Genomic DNA, 23,991 nt, shown 5'->3' with positions numbered 1-23,991 from the left:
TCCTCCTGGATGCTTTATTGGGGGCTTTCAGTGGTTTTTAAGCATGAGGGGCAGTGACACCCAGACCCTTTCCCAACATGCAAAAGGCACAGGGAAGTGAGACGCCGCGGGGCTGGCAGCGTGGATGCAGAGACCCCCTGCGAGACATGGTGGGGCACGGAGGAAGCCCCGAGAGTGATGGGGGAGGCAGGCGTTGACGGAGATGGCTTTGGCAGAGGCAGGAGAAGGACCCAAGGACCCCATCCATCTCCAGACCCAACATTGTGGCCAGGGCTGAACTTCCGAGAGAAGGTCAACATGGCTTTTACTGCAAGTCCACCTCACATGGTGGGAAAACTCAACTCCAGGTGGGAGGAGGAGGATGGGATGGACGCTGCCTTCAGGAACTTCCGGTAAAGCCAGACCAAGCGCTCTGCTCAAATCAAGAGAGGAATGGGAGGGTGTGCTTGTGGCATCGGTCCAGACACAGCCTCTGGTTGGATGTCACGGCCTAGGCTTCAGCCAGTGCTGACTCAATTCAGGTCCAGGAGAAGAATGAAGCCCCTAAGCCGATCTTCAGGGGTCTCCCATGCGGGTCTCTGGGTCTCCAGCCCCACCCGGAAGTACCGCTTAGAGGAGTCGAGTCTTGATGTAGGCTTTGTCCTGTGGAAGAGTTCCCTGGGCAAGAGGGAAGGGGAGGCGAGGGTCAGGCCCTCTGAGCCCCCAGCACCTCCCAGAATTTGGGCCCTGGTGAATGAAATGGCCTGGGACTCACCTCAGATCCCAACTAGTCCCCACAGTTCCATCTTGAGACCTTGAATCAAAACAAACAAAAGGCATTCGTGTTTTTGTTTTTCCTCTCTCTCTCTTTCCCACTCATTCTTTTTCTCCTTTAGTAGAGCCGTGGCCTCAACTCACGGCATTGACAATATCTACTCCTAAACTATGGAATGTTTTCACACTGACTATAGAACTATTCCGAACAAGGGGTGGGAGGGGGCTGTCCAAGTGTTCGTGAGACGAGACGGTGGTTACCGAGAGCTCGTTGGGAATCACACAGCACAGAGACACCGACAGTCAGACACCAAGCCCGGGGCCTGGCTTTAGATGTATTTTTTCTTGAGGTACCAGTAGGCAAAGTAGCCCATCCCTCCCAGGGAGCCCATGAGGAAGGACGCCCCAAAGAAAGATGGCGGTTTCCGCTTGACTAGCCGGAACGCGTTGGGGATGACCGCTGACAGCAGAGTGGTGTGGATGTCGCCCAGAACTTTCCGGAAGGCAAAGCGTTTCTGGACCCTCTCGAAGAAGGACTGCAGGTTGGGCCGGCTGCCGTCTTCCCAGTATTTCTTGGACAGTCCCAGGAATTTGAGGCGGTGCAGGGTGGCTCCCAGGAGGACATCCGCGAGGGTGAAGGCACAGCCGCAGAGCCAGAGCTCGCACTTCTGCCCTGGAGTGGAAGAGAAACAAGATGGCGGTGCGGCGGGCTCCCCTTCTGTCTTCCCATAACTCCCTTCTCTCTCATCACTTACACCTCTGGCTTCTGTCTGCCGGCCATAGTGTTTCCCCAAGGTCACCCACTTCTGTACTTCTTTCATGATTTTGGCCATATGCATATACTTCCTCTATTATTTTTTTCTTTTAACTCAGGTGACTTGTTAAATGCAAATATATGTATTTAGGGACTTTCCAGGTGGCACAGGGGTAAAAGAATCCACCTGCCAATGGAGGGGATGTAAGAGACCCAGGTTCGATTCCTAGGTCAGGAAGATGTATTTAAACTCTGGACTCACATATCACACTGCTTATTTTCCAGCTCTACTTGCCTGTTCACTGGGTGTTTCAAACTGGACAAGTCCAAGACTGAATTCCTGACCATCACCCCAAATCTACCACACTCATCCACACATCAGTAACAGCACCTCTGTCCATTCAGTTATTCAGGCCCAACGCCTCATGCCATATTGAATTCTTCTCTTTGTTTCACACCCACATACACTTTGGCAGCAGTTCCCATCAACTTTATTTTCAAAAAACATCCAAAGTTGGGTGTTACCTCCACTGTTACCATCCTGGTCTTAACAACAATTATCTTTTGTCTTTGACTCCCTAGAGTCTCTTCTCAGCACACTAGTCGGAGGAATCTTGTTAAACCTTAAGTCAGATCATGTCCTTCTCTCTGATCAAAGCCCTGTAATGACTTCCTGTCATGGTCAGAGTAAAAGCTGAAGCCCTGGGCTTCCCTGGTGGCTCAGTGGTAAAGAATTCGCTTGACAATGCAGGGGACATGCGTTAGATCCCTAGTCTGGGATGATTCCACATGCTGCGGGGCAACTAAGCCTGTGTGCCACAACTGCTGAAGCCTGAGCACCTACAACCTGTGCTTCGCAACAAGAGAAGCCACCATGAGAAGCCTGCACACTGCAACTAGAGAGTAGCCCCTACTTACTGCAGCTAGATAAAGCCTATTCACTGCAATGAAGACCCAGTGCAGTCAAGAATTAATTAATTAATAATTTAAAACATTTTAAATGTGTATCTGGTGGTATGTTCCATGGGTCGCAGAGTCAGAAACGACTGAGCATGTGTGCTGGTCATGAAGATGTGATAAGACACAGTCTCTTCCCTCAAGAGGTTCATGGTTTCATGGGAGGAGGAGCTAAAATGTAATGAAGGCTCTGATCTAAAGTTTGTTCTTGACTATGGAACCTTCCAGATGCTAATGAGACATCTGAGGAGAGATGATGTGTCTGCAGTTAGAGGCACAGTTAGTGGCATCATCAAGGGCATGAGTGGAGACAGAGCTGAGAACGAGACCAAGGGCGGAGCTTTGGGGTCATCACGATTGAGATCTTGGGCAACAAGAGGCAACCAGCGAAGCAGCATGAGAAGGAGCAGCCTATGGGGTGGGAGATGACCCAGGAAAGGGGGGTGCCCTAGAAACCAAGATAAGAAAGTGTGCCAGGGAGAGAGGGCTCAGCTGAGGTCAGATGCTACCGGAAGGTCACAGAAGGGGAGGCTGATACTGAAGACTGCATTCGGCGGCTTCTGACCTTGACAAGAACAGCTGGAGGAGATGCTGACAATGAAAGCCTGGCTGGAGGGAGTCCAAGAGCGAAAGGGAGAAAGGGAAATGGAGATGTTGAGCAAAAGCCCCCCCTCCAAAGAGTTCTGCTGTGATGGGAAGGATACACTGATACTATGAGATGAGTCAAGAGTGTTTTCATAAGTTGGAAGAAAAAAAAAAAAAACACGTTGATGGGAATGATTGAGCCGAGAGGGGAAGAGATGCTATAGGAGAGAGTGGAGAGAATTACTGCTGTGGTTGTCCTTGAGTGGATGAGCGTGGGTGGCATCCATACACAGGGAAGGGACTGGGCTTAGCTAGTTCAAGAACAGTTTATCCTTGTTAGCAAGAGGGAGTACCGCACCGTCTTTCAATACATCTAAGTTTCTAAGTTTCAAATGTAAGATATCCACCCGAGAGAGAACAAGCGATGCCAATTAAACTACTGAAAACCTTCCAATTTCAGGGATGTTGACAAGTGATTTAACAAAGTGCATCTTAGAATCGATAAAATACAGTGTATGTATGGGCACTAAGACTAGGGGGAGGGTAGCATGGGGGTGAGTTGAGATTGAGGATGTGGGAGAAGCAGCTGGAGGGTTCAGGAGAAAGGAGAGGTAGTAAATCGTCATCTAGTGGGAGGCCTGGGGCAGCAGGAAGGCCATCTAAGGCTAGTGGTCCTGAGTTCAAAATGAGACCAGCCAGGGACTTCCCTTGTGGTCCAGTGGCTAAGACTCTGCATTTCCAGTGCAGGGGGCCCAGGTTCAATTCCTAGTCAAGGAACTAGATCCCACATACCACAACTAAGAGTTCGAATGCTACAATCAAAGATACCACATGTGGCACCAAAGATTACTTGTGCTGTAACCAAGACTTGGCACAGTTAAATAAATAATCATAAGAAAGAAAGAAATATCAGCCACTATCCTTGTACATTTCTCCAGCCATGTTTAGGCTCTTGGGTATAGGCTGAATAGGTGGGGAGTTGGGTTTAACTAGGTCTGAGGTTTTGAAACCAGTTCAATTCCTGGGTTGGGAAGGTCTGTTGGAGAAGGGAAAAAGCTACCCACTCCAGTATTCTGGCCTGGAGAATTCCATGGACTGTATAGTCCATGGGGTCAACTTAGACATCATATTAAAAAGTAGAGACATTACTTTGCCAACAAAGGTCCGTCTAGTCAAAGTTATGGTTTTCCCAGTAGTCATGTATGGATGTGAGAGTTGGACTATAAAGAAACCTGAGTGCCGAAGAATTGATGCCTTTGAACTGTAGTGTTAGAAAAGACTCTTGAGGGTTCCTTGGACTGCAAGGAGATCCAACCCCAGTCCATCTTAAAGGAAATCAGTCCTAAATATTCACTGGAAGGACTGATACTGAAGCTGAACTCCAATACTTTGGCCACCTGATGCAAAGAACTGACTCTTTGGAAAAGACCCTGATGCTGAGAAAGATTAAAGGCAGGAGGAGAAGGGGCAAGAGAGGATGAGATGTTTGGATGGCATCACCAGCTTGATGGACATGAGTTTGAGCAAGCTCCGGGAGTTGGGATAGACAGGGAGGCCTGGCGTGCTACAGTCCATGGGGTCACAAAGAATCGGACACAACTGAGCGACTGAACTGAACTGAACTGAACTGAAGTTTTGCAAAGTGTGATGAAGTAGGAGAGGGGTAAGGGAGCTGGAGGTGCAGACAAGGGGCTGCTAATAATGATGGATCAGGGAATTACTGCTGTGTAAGAAGAGGGGTAAGATCATGATCAGGGTGAGGGACAGTGAGAGGAGGAGGGACCAAGGGATGGAAGTGCCGGGGTACGCACTGGATGAGTGTAGACAGATTTGAGAACAGGACCACGGACTAAGCCGTGGGACACGCCAAGGTTTAGATATTGGGCAATGAGAGAAACTAGTGACGGTGCACGAGAAGGCCCAGTCTGTGAGGTATGAGATGAACCAGGAGAGTGTGGTTTCATTTCCTTAATCCACACATCAATCCAATCAAATAGGTGCTATTATCCCTGTTTCACAGGTGAGGGAATTTGAGGCCCAGAGAGGTTAAGTAACTTAGTAGAAGTCACACAGCTAGTAAGTGGCAGAGCAGAGTGTGGATTCGAACACAGGCCATCTGGTTCCAGAGCCTGTGCTTATAACAACTGCATTAAGCTGCTTCTTTCTATGTGCAAATACGCACATCTGTATGTATTTCTACAGACACACAATCCCCTTTCAATGGGTGCATTTTGATTTGGGTCTGTATGTGGACCTATGTGTCTGCAACCTGCATGCTGTGTATGTTTAGCTCTGTGAATGTCTGCTCAGATCTGTGCAGCTGATTGTGTGTAGACATGTAGACAGCTACACACATGGGTGTCTGTGTCCATGAAGTGGGCTGGGTTACCACATGCGTGAGTGAAGTGTACACCCACGTGCATCTGTTGTTTGCCTGCAGACAGATGTTTGCAAGCATGTACATGTGCGTCACTATTTAAGAATGTCCATTCCTGGGACTTCCCTGGTGTTCCACTGGCTAAGTCTCTGCACTCCCAATGCAGAGGGCCCGGGTTCGATCCTTGGTCAGGGAACTAGATCCCATGTGCCACAGCTAAGTGTTCACATGCAGCAACTAAAGATCTCGCATGTGGTAACGAAGATCAGAGATCCTGCATGGTGCAACTAAGACCCAGTACAGCCAAATAAATAATAAAATAGAATGTCTTTCCATAAAGAAGAGAGAAAATAAACTAGTGGTTGGACTTCCCTGGTTGTCTAGTGGTTAAGAATCTGCCTGCCAGTGCAAGGGACATGGGTTCAATCCCTAGTCCCGGAATATCCCACATGCCATGGAGCAATTAAGTCCGTGCATCACAACTACTGAACCCACAGGCCCTAGAGCCCCCAAGCTGCAACAAGAGAAGCCACCGCAGTGAGAAGCCTGTGCACAGCAAGTAGTGAAAGCCCACTTGCAGCAATGAAGACCCAGAGCAGCCAAAAACAGCTAATTAATTAATTTAAAAAACCCCAGTGGTTCCCAAAGTGGAGAAGGAAGGGGGGGCAAATTAGGGGTATGGGATTAAGAGATGCAAGTTACTATGTATGCAAATTACTATGTATGTAATAGGATATAGTGTATAGCACAGGCAATTATGGCCATTACCCTGTAAAGACTTTTGATGGAGTATAATCTGTAAAGATACTCAGTTACTATGCTGTATACTTGAAACTGACTTCCCTGGTGGCTCAGAAGGTAAACTGCCTGAAACTAATATAATGTTACTTGAAACTAATATAATGTTGCAGATCAACTATACTTCAACTTAAAAAGAAAAAGAAAAAATATGCCTAAGATTACTTGATACTTATCTCTTTTGTGGAGCCCAATTTTCTTCCCCTTGAATATAGGCTGTATTTAATGACTGGCTTTGAATGAACAGAATGTGGCAGAAGTGACAGAATGACTTTCAAGGGTAGATCATAAAAGATAATGTGGCTTCTGCTGCTTCTATCTCTCTGGGGTCACTCACTCGGGAAAATCAGGTGCCATGTTGTGAAGAAACTCAAGCAGCCCTAATATGAAGCCTACATAGGAACCGAGGTCTCCTGCCATCAGCCACTGAGGAACTGGGACCTCTAGTCAAGACCCATGTGAATGAGACATCTCCGATCCTTCAGCTCAAAGTGTTGCAGCCCCAGCCAACAGCTGGACTGCAGCCTGCATCATGCAACCCCAAATTAGAACCACTCAGCCAAGCTGCTCCAAAATTCCTGATTCACAGAAAAATGTGTGATATGACAAAAGCTTTTTGTTTAAGCTGCTGAGTTTGGGAACAGTTTGGTATAAGCAATAAATAACTAATAAGCAGGTCTTAATGCATCTTTCTCTCTCCACCATCCTCTACATGACATTATCCAATTCTATAACTTGAATCACAACATATATGGGAATTCCCTGGGGGTTCAGTGGTTAGAACTCTATGCTTTCGCTGCCAAGGGTGTGGGTTCAATCGCTGGCCAGGGAACTAAGATCCTACAAGCCACATGGCCAAAATAAATAAATAAATAACAAAACCAAAAAAGCCATGTATATGCTGAAGACTCGCAAATCTCCATCTCCAAATTCTGACCTCTCCTTTGAAAGTCAGACTGGAATATCTAATAGCTTATGTGACACGCCCTCTTCGGTGCTGCAAAAGCATCTCAAACTGACTGTGTCCCAAACTGAACTCTTGGGTCCCCCTTGCCCATATCAGGAAATGGTATCATCAGTAACTCAGACCAAGACCTCAGAAGTCCTCTTTGATTCCTTTCTCCCCTCTTACTCCCCACCCCTCCCCCCACACCCTCAACCTTTCAGCAAGTTCCTGCCCATTTTGATCTCCAAAATACCTCTCCAGTCTTTCATGCCTTCCCATCTCCACGGCCACCACCTCAGTCCTAGCCACCACCATCTGGGTGGTGGTGATCTGCGTTTCTGTCTCCCTTAAAACCCACTAAAAGTAAAATCAGAACACCTCACCCTGAGTAGCCTGCAAAAACAGCCACAAATTCCTCCCATTCTTGCAGGCATACCCCTTCACAAAGGCTTTACTGATCCTGCCACCAAGAGGCAGAATCCAACCCTCCACCCGTTAAATCCTAGCTCTGCTGTGTCACTTGCTTTAGCCAATGAGGCTTTAGTCAATGTGGCACAAGAAGATGCTTAACATGTGTTTGCACACTGGGTCTCTGCTCTGTTGCTGCTCTCGGAATCCCCGTGACCATCATTTGGCTTAGTCTTGCTTAGCCTTCCCGATGATGGGCAACATGTAGTCCAGCTAAGTCCACTGGCCCCTGAACACTCTTCCATAATAGTCCTTCTCCAGCACCCTGTCAGATAGAAATGAGAAAATTCCTTCTTGAGGTATCAGGTTGGTCAAAAAGCTCATTCAGGTTTTTCCCTAACATCATGTGGAAGAATCCAAAGGAACTTTTTGGCCAACTCAACATATATTCTTTTTACTCATTTAGAATACTGTGCTTTTTTTGTAGAAAGGATTTATGACAGTTGGTCTCAGCATGCATGACAATGTCCCTATTTAGGACTTTAGGTACCTGTGTGTGCCTTGCACTTGGAGCCTCAGCTGTGAAATGCTGGACGAACATTGGACCCACCAAGATGGAAGCTGTTCTTGCCCTAACTATGCCATTTAAGAGCTGTGTGACCTTGAGCAAGTCACTTTACCTCTCTGAGCCTCAGTTTTCTGATCTGAAGAATGCACATGTCTTTAGCTGTCACATGTAATTAACTAGTTTGTTCTAAACACTGTGCTGAGTGCTTTTCACTATTTAAAGAGTTCAACAGGATGGAGTTAGGGTTTTAAAGTGTACTATTACCATCCTATTTTGGGCTTCCCTGGTGGCTCAGAGGTAAAGAATCCACCTGCAGTGCAGGAGCCACAGGGGACGTGGTTTGATCCCTGGGAAGATCCCCTGGAGGAGGCCATGGTAACTCACTCCAGTTTTCTTGCCTGGAGAATCCCATGGACAGAGGAGCCTGGCAGGCTACAGTCCATGGGGTTGCAAAGAGTCAGATAAGACTGAAGTGACTGTGCATGTGCACACATATCCTCTTTTACAGATGAGGAAACTGAGGCTCCAATAGGGAAAGAAACTTGTCCAAGTCACATAGTACAGGCAGCAAAGCTGGAACCCTAATCTGACTCTGTCTGACTCTACACCAGTCTTTTATTTCATGCAATGTCTCAATATCTCTCTGAAGTAGGTCTTATTATTATCCCCATTTTATAGACAGGGAACTGAGGTCCAGGGAGGTGAAGTACCTGGCCCAGGGCCATTCACCTAGCAAGTGGCCAACCTAGGACTTAAACCTAGGTTTTCTGACTCCATGGCCCATGATCCTAACCACCTGGGTAGTCCTCTGAGATCTTTGGGAAAAGATGATGAGACATAGACAGGGTGGGCTGGGTGAGCTCCAGCACTCACCTACCCCAGAACTGGCACCCACCCTCGTTCTCAAGCTTCCTCTTCTCCAGCTCAGCCTCTATCTGGTCCAGCACCATGGCCAGCTCCCCCAGGATCTTCTTCAGGTAGCTCACGTCATCATGTTCCAAGATCTTGGCCTGTGGGCAGGACAGGCAGGAGCTAGAGGAGCTGAGCTGGCTTCAATAGGGCAAAGATGACCAGGGATGGAAGAATCTTGGTCCAAACCCCCTTCTGCAAACCCAGTCTCCAAATAATTCCTCAAGTGTATTGGATACCCCAACATTACAAACCATCCTCATCTGCTGCTCACAGCAGTCTGGTGAGCTTAGCTGTCCTGACCAGACCCCTTTCATGGGTGTAAAAGCTGGTCGATAGTGGCTCACAGCTGCCCCTTCTCCAGAGAATTGCTTTTGGCCAAAAAGGAGTTTCCAGAAAATACTTGAGAAATACTTGTGCCAATGGCTAATACAGGGGTATAAAAGTCTATCCCTTTGTTCAAGGTGACTTTGTGGTACCCTTTAAGCTCCAGATCAGGTGAACTTAGCTCCTTCTTCATTCCTAACCCATCCTTACTGGAGTCTCCTTAAAGCACTCCCTCAATACTACATTTACCCAAGAATCTCAATACAAAGCTCTGCTCTTAGAGATACAACTGAATTCATGAGGAAAGGGAGGCTCCAGGGGCACATTGACTTGCTCAAGGTCAAAGAGCCAGTATATGACAGAGGAGACAGGATTGGAAAAGCAAGCTGGTGGTTTTCCCATTTCAGGTCATCAAATGATTTCTACTTAGAATAAGCTCCTCCCAATTCTTCTCTTCCATGGAAAAGATGGTGGGAGAGGGGAATGAGCAGGCCTAAGGGCACTCACCATGAGCTTCTTCTGTTTAGAAAGGTAGGGCTCAGATAGCTGGGGCTCCACTTCATGGTCCAATTTCATGAGGTCTGTGGTGGCATTGGCTAAATGTCCTGGGGAGAAAATAGAAAAGGTCCCATTCATCTGACACCTGGTGCTTTTCCTTTCCCTTCCCCCACACAACTTGGAATAGGTCCCACTCAAATACTAGTCTGCGAAGTAACAATATCAATAGGCATAACTAGCAGACACTATGTCACTTCAGGCCAGGACATAGGGATGGATGAGACGCCTTCCTGCCGTAGGCTCAGGCTAGTGGGAGAGACAGACCCTTAAGAGACATTGCATGGCGAAACTCTAATGAAGAATGAATGGATGCTGTGGGACCCAGAGGGCCACCTGTCTAGAGCATAAGGTATCAAGAAACCTCAAGGAGGATGAGACTCTGGGGGATGAGTAGGAGTTTGGCCAGAAATGAATATCACCCTAAACCTGGACAAGCTCCTATTTCAGTTACATTTCCCCACCCCTTTCTGTAGTGAAGAAACAAGTTCAAAGAGGCTAAATAACATAACATACTAGTAAACAACAAGTGGAGATTTTGAAGCTGAATCTGTCTGATTCTCAGTCTGGTGCTCACTCACTGTAACCTACAAGGAAAAGCTTGTTCAGTTAAACAAATGAAAAATCATAAGAGAGCTTGGTATCCACTTCTAGTGAGGGAACTTCCCTGAAGATATAGGGACACACTGACCATGTTTTCTGGGAAAACTGGCTTTTTAAAGATGCCAAAAAGGCCAGAGTGATGGAACATGGGTCAGTGATGGAACTCAAGGCAGCACCATGAGAATTATTCTTAATGGGTGAGAGAAACTGTCCTATAATCTACCTTAAAAAGTCTAACTGTGAGCCGTAGGTTTTACAAGAGGAGGTGGAAAGATTAAGTGGGATAAGATCCTGTGTGGGAACAGTTTACATGTGTGGGGTAGAATTTCTCCAGAATTCTTAGCCAGTGAGCCTGAGACATAGTGGGTCAGGTGGTGTGCAAACCTGACCTGCCCTCTCCTCTGAGCCCCAAGTCCATTTGGACATCTCTTGGGCTCCTCAAACTCATTCTCACCCACCCAACCCCATCAGATTCTCTGCTCCACCTCCTCCTTGTTTGCATACTCCCCAGACTGAAGCACTAAGCCAAGCCAGATGCCTGGGTGTGCACGTGTGCTAAGTCACTTCAATCTTGTTTGACTCCTTGCAACCCAATGGACCATAGCCTGCCAGGCTCCTCTGTCCATGGGGCTCTTTAGGCAAGAATACTAGAGTGGGTGGCCATGCCCTCCTCCAGGGGATCTTCCTGACCCAGGGATCGAACCTGCATCGCTTATGTCTCCTGCATTGGCAGGTGGGTTCTTTATCACTAGCACTACCTGGGAAGCTCAGATGACTGGGGGTTGTCCTCAACTCTGCCTTCTCCTTCCTCCCCAAACCAAATCTGTCACAGTTTCCGTTGATTTTCCTATTTAATCTTTCTCACATTTAACTTCTCCCTTTCATTTTTCTGACTCTCCTTTAATTCAGGCCCCCCTTCCCCCACTGACATCTTTCCTGGATGCTGTGACCTACCCCCGGTCACCTGTACTCTTTCCCCTCCAAGCCCTTCTTCCTGGTTCTGCCAGAGAGATCCTCCTCAGACACACACCTGACTATGGCACTCCAGCTGAAAACTCATCTACTGCTCCTCACTGCCCTCGGAAAATGGTCAAGCTCTTCAACTTGCCTTAAAAGATGCAGCAGGATCACCCCCTCTTCCCTTACCAACTCCATCTTCTTCCACTGAGTTCCCCCAACTGCCTCTGTCCCCGTATGGTAACATTTCAACCCCTCCAAATGCTTGATACTCCAGGAATGTCCAGATCATTCCAAACCTCTAGGCCTTTGCTCTGACTGCTTCTTCTTCCTGGAAGGGCCTTCTCCTGTATTCCTGAAACTCCCTTTCCAGATCCAGCTCAAGATTACCTCTTCTATGAAGCCCTTTCTGATCCTCTTGGAGGTCTCTTTGTCCTCCAGCGTATGCTGTACAGATTTCCACCAGAGAATCCAAGCACATTAATTAGCTGCCAATGCACAAATCTATTCACATTGCAGTCTATGTGAAAAGTGCCCCTGGATTTGTGCAGTGCACAACATGTACTGCTGTACATGGAGATTTTGATGCCAATGTACTAATCTCTGGATGTACGTGTCCTCCACTGGAATCTGAGTCTCTGGGGAGCAATGAATATATCTGATTCATCTCTGTTCCCTTAAAACTCAGCACAGGCCTGGCACAGAATAGTAGTTTATGAATGAATGAATGGTATAGAATGAGAAAATAAATGAGTGACTGCAATTGTTCAGCTTCTGCCCTCTGAGGTTTCACTGTCCACCATCCCATCTCCTGGCTTGATAGCAGCAAGCACACTTCCCAGATCTTTCAGCTATGGGGCTATATTAAGTCTCATTGATGTTTTATGAGTTTGAAGTTCAAGGACAGCATCTTCTCCTCTTGCCAGTCACCCAGGGCTGCCCATGTGGCTTTCTTTAGACCCCAGGAGGGCAGACTAGGCCAAGGAAAGACATTTGACTAATTGGGATGGGGGAGGGGTCACTGCAGAATGACTTCTGCATCCTGTGAGGTCCTTCCTCTCTCCCTCAGCTGGGCTGGAGCCTTGAGATCCTTTCTGCACCCCAGTGCCTTCTAGGTACCTTCAAATAACTCAGGACAGGATAGGGGAGCACCTCTATCTTTCAGAAGCACTTAGGAACTCCTTCCACCTAGTCCAGACCAGCATCATTGCTTACCTAGATGACAGTCAGGGCCCTTTAACTGTCCCACCCACTCTTCTTTCTGTTGAATGATTTTTATAAAATGCAAATCTGATCCTGTCACTTTCCACCACTGTTTCTCTGCTGCTCTTCAGATAAAATTCCAATTCCGCCAGTCCTACTCCCTAGATTCACACCAGGACCACACCTACCCCCATTGGGTTATATACATCAACCCCGTTAAGTGTCCTTTGGTTTCACACCATGCCCTCTCTTATCCCTTCACCCAAAAGGATTCTCTCTTTTACTTCCCTTTCCAGTTCCTGGTCATCCTTGAATATTGCTGCCTTCCAGAAGCCCTCCACGACCCCAGGGACTGGGATGGGCATCTTCTTCAGCCCTAACCTCTGTGTTCCCTGATCAGAACACTGACTGGTACTAGAAAAGAAAAATTTAAATCAATTAGTCCTGAACAGACTATACATGCATACTTGCTTAAGAATTCAAGCAATATTAAAGAATGTACAGAGAAAAGTAAATCTTTCTTCTCTCAATCTGCAGTCCCTTAGTCCTGCTCCCTTAATCTTCTCATGCATCCTTCCAGAAATATACTTTGTGTTTGCAAGCACTTGTGTAGCCACTGGACCCCCTTTTACATATATAAATGATAGTGCATCAGATGCTTCACTTTCTTCCTCTTTACTGATATGTCTTAGAGAGCATTCCATATGCCTATTATTTTTTAACAGCTGCACAATATTCCATTGTTTGTGAGAAATAGAATTTATCTACCTAATCCCCAAATCATGGACAACAAGGTTATTTCTCCGATGACTCAGTGGGTAAATAAACTGCCTGCCAATGCAGGAGACACAGGAGACTCGGGTTCGATCCCTGGGTTGGGAAGATCCCCTGAAGAAGGAAATGGCAAACTTGTCCAGTATTCTTGCCTGGAAAATTCCATTGACAGAGGAGCTTGGGGGGCTATAGTCCATAGGGTCACAAAGAGTCGGACATGACTAAGCACGCATACACATTCACGCATTCATTTCCCCAGATCATGGACAACTAGGTTATCTCCAGCTTCTTGCTATTAGCTCCTATGCAGCAATGCATATCTTTGTACATATTTCTTTGGCTCACACATCCAACTGTCATTGCAGGACACTCTCCAAAGGTGTGGGCCTTTTAATATTCGATACAGTGTGCCAGACTGCTCTCCTGAGAGGTTGTTCAATGTACTTAGTCCTGCATTGTAATTTCCTGGTCATCTGTCTTTCTGCTTCCAGGAAACTATGACCCTGGGAGGGTAGAAGCTGTGACATTCTCTTTCTGTCTGCAGCCCCCCATCCAAGGCCTGAGTCATAGAAGACCTTAAAAATGTTGTTGATTCACTGGGGACAGGACAATATAGACACATCCTGGGTCTTGTTCAGGGGCACTCTAAAAGGATGAAATCAAGTTCCACAACCTGCTTCACCTTCAGACATGAGCCTTGTTTCCTTGAGAGGAAGTGACCATTTACCAAGCATCTATTTACTTAGGCTCGTCACACTTCCTCTGTGTATAGGACACCATGGTGTCTGCATACAGCCTGGACCAAAGTCTGTAAACAGTTGTTGATGGATGATCTGATTTCATCCAACCTTTATTTACTGAGTACTGAAAAAAAAGAAAAAAAGAAAGGATAACATAGGCTATGGGCACATTCAAGCTGGCAGTTATGACAATACTGGGTGATGGACGAATCAGAAATCAGAGACTCCACTGGGGGCCTTTCAATATCTGGGCAGTCATCTTTGGTGATGCCAGCCCTAATGCCACTCAATGCCCTGGGTTGCCAATCCCAGGTGTCTGGGGCTGGGATGCCTTTGGAGAGGTGTCCAAGCTCCCATGGACAGACAAGCCTCTGGGGCGACCTATAGCCTAATAGCCTCTGTATGGGATAGCAGGACAAGAGGAGGGGGCAGGAGAGGGGGACAAGAAAGAGGGACTTTCTTGTCCAGAGATGGAGAGAGATGTTCAGTTCAAAACAGGGTGAGTGAGATGGAAAGCCAGAAAGAGAGAGAGACAGACCCAGAGTGAGAGATAGAGAACTGAGCAGAGAAACAGACACAGGGATGGAGAGAGATATCCACGGGGAAGAGGAGAGAAGGAGTAAAAAGAGGAAAAATAAAAGGAAGAAAGTGAGTAAGACACAGAAATAGGAGGAAGAGGAGGAGGAGCGAGGATTGGGTTTATAGGGAGGAGGAGGGCTAAGCCAACGTTACCGGAGGGTCCGGTGGCCCCACCCCCGAGCCCGGCACTCACTGCGGATCTCGGCCGTGGCGTACTTGGGGATCATGGAGTCGGTGGTGAGCTCGGGGTGCAGAATGCAGCCGTGCGTGTAGGCGTCCATGGGCAGCGCGTCTAGCAGCTCGCGGTACTGCAGCACCCGCGCGTGCTGGGGGCTGCCCGCCTCCGGCATTAGCGCCACCACGTGCTCTGCGGGGCACAGTGCGGGGCTGGGGAGGGGATGGAGGGCCCAGTGTTGGGCCTCCCGCCCCCCTGCTTCAGAGAGGCCAGCCTCTGGCACCACACCCCCCAACCGCAGCATCCTGGAACCACGAATTATCCAGCGGTCTGGTGCCCACTCCCTCTCCTTGACTTCCCAGGTAATGCTAGTGGTAAAGAACCTGCCTGCGAATACAGGAGATATTAGAGATGCTGGTTCAATCCCTGGGTCAGGAAGATTCCCTGGAGGAGGGCATGGTAACCCACCCCAGTATTCTTGCCTGGAGAATCCCACGAACAGAGGAGTCTGGCCGGCTACAGTCAATGGGGTCATACAGAGTCGGACATGACTGAGTGACTAACACTTTCTTGGGCCCACCCTCTTTCCTTGACTCGAGATAGAGTCCTTACCAGGCTAACACGGGATCCCAGTGTGGTCCTGCCTGCCTACCTCTCTTCAAGGGAGCCCTACCAGACTGTCCTTCAAGGGACAGCTCCTCAGCTGCCGGGGCTTGTTTCCAGGTGGGGGTCTAGGCCTAGTGTTGCCAGACTTGGCGAGAAGTTGGAATCCTGGATGTTTGAAACCGAAACATCCTTGGTTTTTAAATGTTGGCAACTAATTCATATTAAAAAAAAACAAAACAAAACACTGCGCATCTGGGCCTGCCTCTGCCATGGGGACTGAACTCCTGAACTTGAGCAGGGCCAGAGGGAGGGAAGGAGACAGGGAGGGGGCGGAGGAGGACTTTGGGGCGTTCTGAGGCGCTGGGCCCTGCTCACCTCTAGAAAGTTCTCAGATATGTGAGCCTGTCTCCAGGGTCCCCGAGAGTCTGTTGGTCCTGACAATGCTTACAGGGTTTCAGGGTCCTGCCCGAGCCCTGGCCTCTCTGGGAGATCTGGGTCCTGTCTGTGGGGACTTCGAAGGGGGTCTGGGCCCTGCTCGAGCCTGGGGGGGCTCCGGAGATTCTGCAGCCAAGTCTGTGACTCCTGAGTTCCCGGGAGGAGGCTACAGCCCCAGTGCTCCAACTGGGAGTCCCCGGGGATCTGCGGGTCCTGGGGGTGCGGTATCTGAGCCCGGCCTGTAGCCCATGGTTCCTTGTCGGGGAGACCAGGCCTGGGTCGGGGGTGGCGGGGGTGGGGGTGGGTCCCCAGGCTTTCCAAGCTTCCGGGGTGCTGTCTGGGCCTGCGCGGCCGCCGTACCTCCCGTGAACGTGCGCTCCACGTAGTCGATGATCTGGTCGTAGTCGCTGATGATGTTGTCGCGGTGGATGATGACGGGCACCTCCTCGCCCAGGTTGAGCCGCATGAACCAGGGCTCCTTGTGCTCGCTCTGCGGCAGGCTCACGTCCCGCTCCTCACACGCCAGGCCCTTCTCAGCGATCACCAGCCGCACCTGCGGGCGCCAGGGTCAGAGCGGGGAAGGCGGGCGGACACACGGGGACCCTCTGCCCCGGTGGGGCGGGGCGTGCGGGAAGAGGGGTCAGAGGTCACACACCGGAGGGGACACTGTTGCTGGAACCCATTCCTGGGCCCCTGGGGCACAGGAGGGGGTGGGGTACCTCCCGGGGGCCTGGTGCCTGGTGGAGGGAGGAAGACAGCTCTGCCCTGGGGACCAGGGGCAGTGCTATGGTTAAGGAGCTGGGTGTTATAGTTGGAAGTAGCTGGGATAGGATTTCTGGCTCTGCTGTGTGAATTTGGGCAAATTCCTTACACTTTCTGGGCTTCAGGGTTTTTTGTTTTTTTTTTCTCAGAATTGAAGTATTAACAATAGTACCAACACAGTGTCTGGTACATAGAAAGCGCTTAATTCATAATTCTCATTATCAGGATTGGACTCTCAGCCTGGTCTCCAAATGTGAATCTGGCCAGGAAATTTGCAGAATTTCTCATCATCATCATAATCAAGAGCAAAATTTCTCAAATGATTTGAGAAATCTAAAGTGAGGTGAAAAGAATTTGCTGACATCAGCCTAGCCCTTTATTGTCCCCAAACACCTTCCTATCTGGTCGTCGGATGCTCACAGCAGCCTTCCATAGCTGGGCAGAGTAGGGACCATCTCCCTGTTTTTCTTGATGAGAAAATTGCCCAGAGAGGGCAACTAACTTACTCAAAGCCACACAGCCATTTTGGCAGTAGACCTAAAACTAGAAAGTTCCTGACTCCCAGACTAGTGTTCTCTGCCCCAGGGGCTCCTTCCAGGGAGTCCTGGACCTGCCCTCTCCAGAGTCTTTCTCTAAGGTTCAGAGGGTCCCAGACTGGAGCTGGTAGATGCTAATGGAGAGTTTTGAGGCTAGCTTGCTCCTGATCCAGCCCAACAGTTCTGAGTTGGGAGATGGTTAATAATCACCTAGTCCAACTGTCCCCTCCCTGTGAACTGAGACTCAGAGAGAAAGCTGGCCTTGTCCAAGGTCCCCCAGCAAAAAGATGGCAAGATCCACACCTACAAGCTCTTCCTACTTCTGACTCCAGCCCAGGAGAAAGAGAAGGCATCTGGAGAGAGGCACAGGTCTCTTCTGGTAAAGCATTGATGACCCCCATCCATAGCTAGGTGGTATCTCCTGATCCTGGGTGTCCCAAGTCTTCCTCCCAGATGCCAAGAGGTAAGCTCCCAGAAGAGGCAACATGGTGTTATGGTCAAAACACTGAGCTGCTTGCCAGACTGTGCCAATTCAAGTCCCAGCTCTAGCATTTAATTGCTGGACGGCTTGGCTTTACAAGTAGCTCTCCATCTGTGTGCCTCAGTTTCCTCACCTGTTCAATGGAAGTCTCACGAGTAATTTCCTCAGAGGGTTGTTGTGAAGATTAGATAAATTAGTCCCTGTGGAACAGTGCCTGGCATATGGTAGGGGTAATGTGTGTCTTGGCTCCTTGAATTAGACTAGGTTTTGGAGGCAGACAGACCTGAACTTGAAGCCTGACTCTGCTGCTTATTTGCTATGTGACTTTGGGCAAGTCGCTTGACTTCTCTGATCCCTAGCTTCTGTGAAATGAGGAATGTATTCTACTCCTTCAAGGCTGGCAAAAGGTTGAGGTGGAATGACGGGGATAAAGTGCCAGTGTGGGAGGTTAATACATGGGTTCCAAAATCACTGTTAGTGCCCCCCCCCCCCACACACAGACTGGCCTGCCCGGCACTCCTGGCTGATGTCTTAGAGTACTTCATGCCCCACCCTCACAGCTGACATGAACAACCCCTTCTGTGTGCTGGACTGTGGGGAGGGAGAGGTAGACAGCCCTTGAGCCCCTAGCCCTCACCCAGATTCATTTGCGGCAGCAGCCAAAAGCAGGCCCTGCGGGTGGGATGGGGAGGCAGGGACTCAGGTTGTCAGCCTGGCTCTGCCACAGCAATGCTGTGTGACCTTAGAACTACTGCTGCCCCTCTCTGAACCTCCTTTTAATTGTTAGTAAAATGAAAGGGTGAACTCTGTGTTCTCAGAGTGCCCTATGGCCCTGCTTTGAGCTGATGCTACATCAGATCCTGCGGGAGACAGGGCTGGCTCTGCCCTCCTCAGCAGAGGGTGGGAACTGCTGGTTCTAAGGTGGGGAGGGGACTGCGGCAGAGGGAGCGCCAGGGTGGCCTTTGTTAGATCTAGCCGTGTGAGTGTGTGTGCGTGTGTCTGACTGGCAGCTGTGTAAGGGAGCAAATGTCTGTGCATGTGTGTGCACGAGTGTGCGTGGGTATGGATACAAATAAGTGTGAGCATCCAGTCTTGTGTGAGCATGTGTACATGAGTGTGGATGAGTGTGTGTGCCCATGTGTATATGTGTAAGTGTGAGTGGACACGAAGGAAAGCATTTATATGTGTATCTTTGAGCTCATGGGTGGTGCCCGTGCCCTGTAGGAGCTTCAGGGCAGTCGAAGCTGGAGTTCAGCTGGAACCCAACCAACCCATTCCCCTCCAGCCCATCCTGGCAGGCTCCGCCGGGCCATCCAGCCTCTGGGTCAGGCTGGGATCTCTGGATGTATGGAAACAGAAGCTAAATCAGGCCTTTGCCCTTGGCAGGTCCAGACATTTGACGGTGCATCCTGGTAGGGTATCTGCTCCCAGGGCTCTGCCCTTCAACTTCAGTGAGGATGCCTAGGGTGGGACTCCTGCCTGGGAAGGGGACTACTTTTAGAGGAATGACAGTCCTGCTTGGAGCTGCTTCAGGGTCACGCTGGCAAGCAGCCAAGGAGACTTTCTCCTTTAGCTGTGCTGCAGGCCACAGCCATGTGCCATTCTGCGGGGGAGGAGAGTGTGGGAGGAAGCCAGGCCCGGGGGAAGGGCATGCAGCCATCAAGGCCATCTGCCATCTCCACCTCTTGGAGGCTGGGTCAGACTTAGGTGGTCACCACTCAGTGTGACCAGGCATCAGCCATCTCTGGGCAAACTGTCTCCCCTGTGGGTGCCTGGAATTCACCTGCTGGTGCCTCACTGTCATGGTTAGGCACTGTCCCCCCTCACCCAGGCCCTTGAACAAATGGTGATGGGCTGGGTTGGTGTCTCTGTCCAGCCACTTAGCTGCTGTGTGACTTTGTAAAAGACACTTGGAGTCTCTGAACCTTAGTTTATTTGCCTCAAATACTTTTTTGAAAAAATTAATAAGCTTTATTTCTTAGAGCAGTTTTAGGCTTACAGAATCAAATGCCTTTTAATATAACATCGTAAAGCTTACACATGAGCCCTTTTTCAACACTTATTTACTGAATGCTTACTCTGTGCCAGGGCTTGTTCTAAGTGCTCGAAACTCAGCAGGGGACAAAACAAAGGTAACCGCCCCCGGGGAGCTGACATTCTATCGGGTGCAGACAGAAGACGAGCAGTTAGAATGAGATAGTGTGGCAAAAGATAGTTCATTGGGGAAAAAAGGAAAAAAGTAGAGCCAGGTAAGGAGAATTGGGGGTCCAGGGCACTTAAAATAGGGTGATCCAGGGGCTTCCCTGGTGGTCCAGTGGTTAACAATCCTCCTACCAGTGCAGGGGATACAGGTTCGATCCCTGGATGGGGAACTAAGATCCCACATGCCGTGGGGCAACGAAGCCCACACGCCACAACTAGAGTGCCTGTGTCGAAACTACTGTGCCTGCCTTCAGTAGAGTCAGTGCTCTGCAACAAGAAAGAAGCCGGGGCATCACAGCTGGAGAGGCCCACGCACTGTAACGAAGACCCAGGGCAGCCCAAATAAAAAACAATAGAGTGATCCATCAGGGCAGGCCTCTCTGAGAAGGTGACACTTGAGCAAAGAACAAAGTGAAGGGGTAGTTCAGTGATCTGAGGAAGAGAGTTCCAGGCAGAGGGGACAGCCCGTGCAAAGGCCCTGAGGTGGAGATGTCTGAAATTTTTGAGAAATGGTGAGATGGCCAGGGTGACTGGAGCAGGATGTATGGGAGAGGGAGGAGAGGGGATCAGGAAGAGTCGTGCACAGGGGTTTTTAATGGAGATTCCTAGACCCAGGGGTCTATGAATAAAATCAGGGAGTCCTTGAACTAGGATGGGAAAATTACAGGTTTATTTTCAGTCATCTCAGGCTGACACTTAGCACTCTCTTCAATTATGAGTGTAGGCGACAAAGCATGGTCGTGTCAGCAGTGCCTGCAATATTGTCACCACTAGGAATCAGGTACTGTCATCCCTTCACAGTTGCCGCAGTTAGAACTGTCATGACTTCGGCATTACAGCAGTCATCAGTCCTGCCACTCAATCGTGTGATATGGGGGGTTAATACAGAAACACGTATTATTATGTAATAAATTTGTTTTGGAAAATATGTCAATAGCTGTGCTTTGGTAGGACTGGTTTTCCTTCTAATCTAATTCTCCTTTGTATTGATGTTACTCAGTGAAAAACACTATTCTGAGAAAAGTTCACAGGCTTCCCCCGATTGATGAGGGTTCCACGACCAGGCAAGGTTAGATCCTGCAGGAGGGCCTGAGGTCATTATGACAACTCTGGCTTTTTCCCAGACGGACTTGGGAGCCACTGCAGACTTCTGAGCAGAGGAGTGGTGGGCTGTGCAGTCCTCGCCTGTGGAACTCCTGGGAGTGGGGGTGGAGGTGGTCCATGGCCACATGGCCAAGGGCAGCAGGGACAGGGCTGGGCTGCCAGTGCCCAAGAGCTTGAAATGCAAGGCCAGAGGGGCAGGTAGAGGCTATTTACCTGCCTTCTTCCATGTCTGGGAGGGCCCTCTGGGAACTGCTGTGCATACAGGCAGGGCCCTTTAGGACTGATGGGAAAGAAGGCAATGCTAAGCTGCTGCTGCGTACCTGACACTTAACACATGTCCATGTCCTCTGAATCCCCCAGAAATCCTGCAGAGCCAAATGCAAATGTCCCCCTTTCCAGAGGAGGATATAGAGGCATAGAGAGGTGAAGTGACTTGTCCAAGGTCACACAGCCGGTGAGCACCCAAGATGAAACCAGAAGCCAGGACCATCTGACTGCACAGCCCAAGAGTTTTCTGCCAGGCTACCCTGCCTCTAGAACCCACCAAGGGCACCTGGGCAAGAAGAAGGCCCTGGTAGGAGAGGCAGGAGAATGCCTTGGTCAGAGGCTTGGTCACAAATGGGATTGCAGTGGGTGGTCCCATCCTTGACTTAGGGGACAACTTAGCCCTGAGCTCATCCTGAATAATACTCAGGAGGCTTCCTGGGGAAATGGTGATGGGAGGTGCCACCCCCAACTTCCTGTCCAGTCCTGGACACTGGGGCTTGGCTCCTGAGGTTCTGGGGGAGGAGGAGATCCTGGCATCTGGAAGTGGGTCTGACTCATTCCCAAATCCCCAGCAACTTTATCGAGCTTGGCATGCAGTAGGTGTTCAGCACACATGTATATAATTTATGGACGAGTCCCCGCGTGACCTTGGTTAACTCCATCTCCTCCTTACCTAACACTTTAGTGATATCATTATCAACAGAGCCCTGGTCTCGTGCCAGGCACTGCTCTCAGCACTTTTTGTGCATCATCTCATTTCACCATCACAAATAGCCCTCTGTAGAAGGTACTGCCATTAGCTCCATTTTACAGATTATAAAACTGAGGCTTTGGGGGAGGCAAAATGACCTGCCAAAAACTCCATGGTGAATTATTGGGGAAGATGGCTCTCCTGCTGGGGACTGTCTGGCCTCAGAGTCTGTACTTTAAACTCGGAGCTACTCAAAGGAGAGTCAGTGGACTAACTTCATCAGCATCACCTGGTAGTCTGTTAGGACGCAGCATCTTTGACCCCACTCCAGATCTACTGAATCAAAATCTCTGAGGTGGGACCCAGTGTTCTGTGTTTGAAAGAGTAATGTATGCTCACCTGTGACTAGTGCCAGTGTAGAGCAGGACTTAGCGACTGAACAAGTGTAAAACTATAAGCTATAACACCTTTTCAACAACGCTCTCAGCAACCCTGAGAAGGGGCTGCAATTAGAGGAAATAGCTATAATTGTTATTATCATCCCATTTTCCAGATGATGAAAACTGAGCTTGAACCCCAAAATCAAACCAAAGACTGGTTCCAAGGCCATTTCTCTCTAAGGCATCTATTTCTCCATCTGGGAAATACGTGAGTGGAACAGAAGGATCTTCCAGGGAGAAGTGGAAGGGTCAGGCAATGGGTGACCCGTAGGCTCCACCAGGACCCGGCTGCTGGGACCTGGCCATGGTGCTGAATTTGTGCCTCATAGGGAGGACAGCCCAGGGTTGGAGATTGCGCCCCTAGAGGTGCCCGGGTCTTACAGGCACGGTGTTCGGACCTCACCCCCAGAAAGCGGGAACCCCGATAACTTAACACCGGCCTGGATTCCCAACCACCTTCCTGCTCCCCTGAGTCTGAGAGAGGGCCGTGGGGTTGTCTGTGCCTTTAAGAGCCGCAAACACAGATCTTATGGGCCGAGCTGAGGTTTGGGGAGATGGGTTAACTCGTAGCTTCTCAGCTCAAAATTAGGGGGGATAAGGGGAGGGCTAGGGTCAGACCCTTCAAACCCCAGTCAGAAGACGGCCCCCGGGCGGACAGAGAGGGAGGGAAGCTTTGACCCGAGGCCTGTGGTATCGGGATAGCAGCGCAGAGGGCAGGCCTGCGATGGGACTGGGGCTGGAGGCTGGACCCCAGGAAGCTCTCCTCCCCCTCCCCGCAGCAGCCGCCCCCTCCAACAGGCCGCCTTCCCAGCAGTGCCCATTCCCTTCCTCTTGCCTTTGTCTCTCTTCTCAGCCCTCCAACAGATTGGGTCTTTCTGGGAGGGAAAGAGGCAGAATGTCTGTGCCTAGGATGGGAGACGGTGCTCCTGGGGCCCAAGACAAAGCCAGTCCCCGGAGGGCAGCCCAGCGTCCCCCGTCCTCCAGGCCCCCTCGTCCTCCAGGCCCCCCCCCCCCAACCCCAGATTCTACCCTCCAGTCTCTGAGCAGATCTTCAGATCTTTAAACCCTCCCGGGTCCCCTCCCCCAGGTCTCCTAGCCGCGGGGCGCATCGGGTTCCCCGGCTCCCTCCTGGCTACCTTCTGCGAGCTGAAGGACTGGGTCCAGTGGTACAGAACCAGGCTCTCCTTGGGCCAATGGGCGTGGCTGGCCGCTTCGGGTGCGTCGGGAGCCTCTGCCGGCTTCGCAGCATCGCTCTCCAGCGCCGAGATGGGCCACCAGCTGCAGTTGGTGGGGGTCAGGTTGTTGGGGGTCGCCATGACAGCCCGAAATCCGAGGGAGGAAAGCAGGAGGCTTCGGCGGCGGCGGCTCTCTCTCGCCCAGCATCACATGGCCTCGCGAGCCTGCCCCTCTCCTTCGCTCGCGCGCTCCCTCCCTTCCCCGTGAATGTCATTACTCACTGGGCGCAGGGGGAGGGGCGAGGGGATCCCGGGAGCTCACTC

The 23,991-nt window shown here is 50.0% G+C and overlaps 1 protein-coding gene across 2 annotated transcripts; it reads right to left on the bottom strand.

Moving 5' to 3' along the window:
* GDAP1L1 (ganglioside induced differentiation associated protein 1 like 1) lies at window positions 1–23,991 on the bottom strand. Of its 2 annotated transcripts, XM_043884757.1 has the most exons (6): window positions 23,629–23,988; window positions 16,370–16,562; window positions 14,987–15,160; window positions 9,890–9,987; window positions 9,042–9,156; window positions 1,056–1,426 (listed from the first exon to the last, which is right to left on the bottom strand). In XM_043884757.1, the coding sequence occupies exons 1-6, from the start codon at window positions 23,806–23,808 to the stop codon at window positions 1,083–1,085; spliced, it is 1,104 nt and encodes a 367-aa protein (XP_043740692.1). In that variant the 5' UTR covers window positions 23,809–23,988; the 3' UTR covers window positions 1,056–1,082. The 2 variants fall into 2 exon arrangements, with proteins under 2 accessions (XP_043740693.1, XP_043740692.1); XM_043884758.1 differs by lacking the exon at window positions 14,987–15,160 and having other exon boundaries at window positions 1–1,426; window positions 23,629–23,991.

This window comes from Cervus elaphus, chromosome 23, assembly GCF_910594005.1.
Source record: "Cervus elaphus chromosome 23, mCerEla1.1, whole genome shotgun sequence".
NCBI classification, from domain to species: Eukaryota; Metazoa; Chordata; class Mammalia; order Artiodactyla; family Cervidae; genus Cervus; species Cervus elaphus.
The sequence above is the reverse complement of the archived record's forward strand: the minus strand, read 5'-3'. Positions and strand labels throughout refer to the sequence as shown.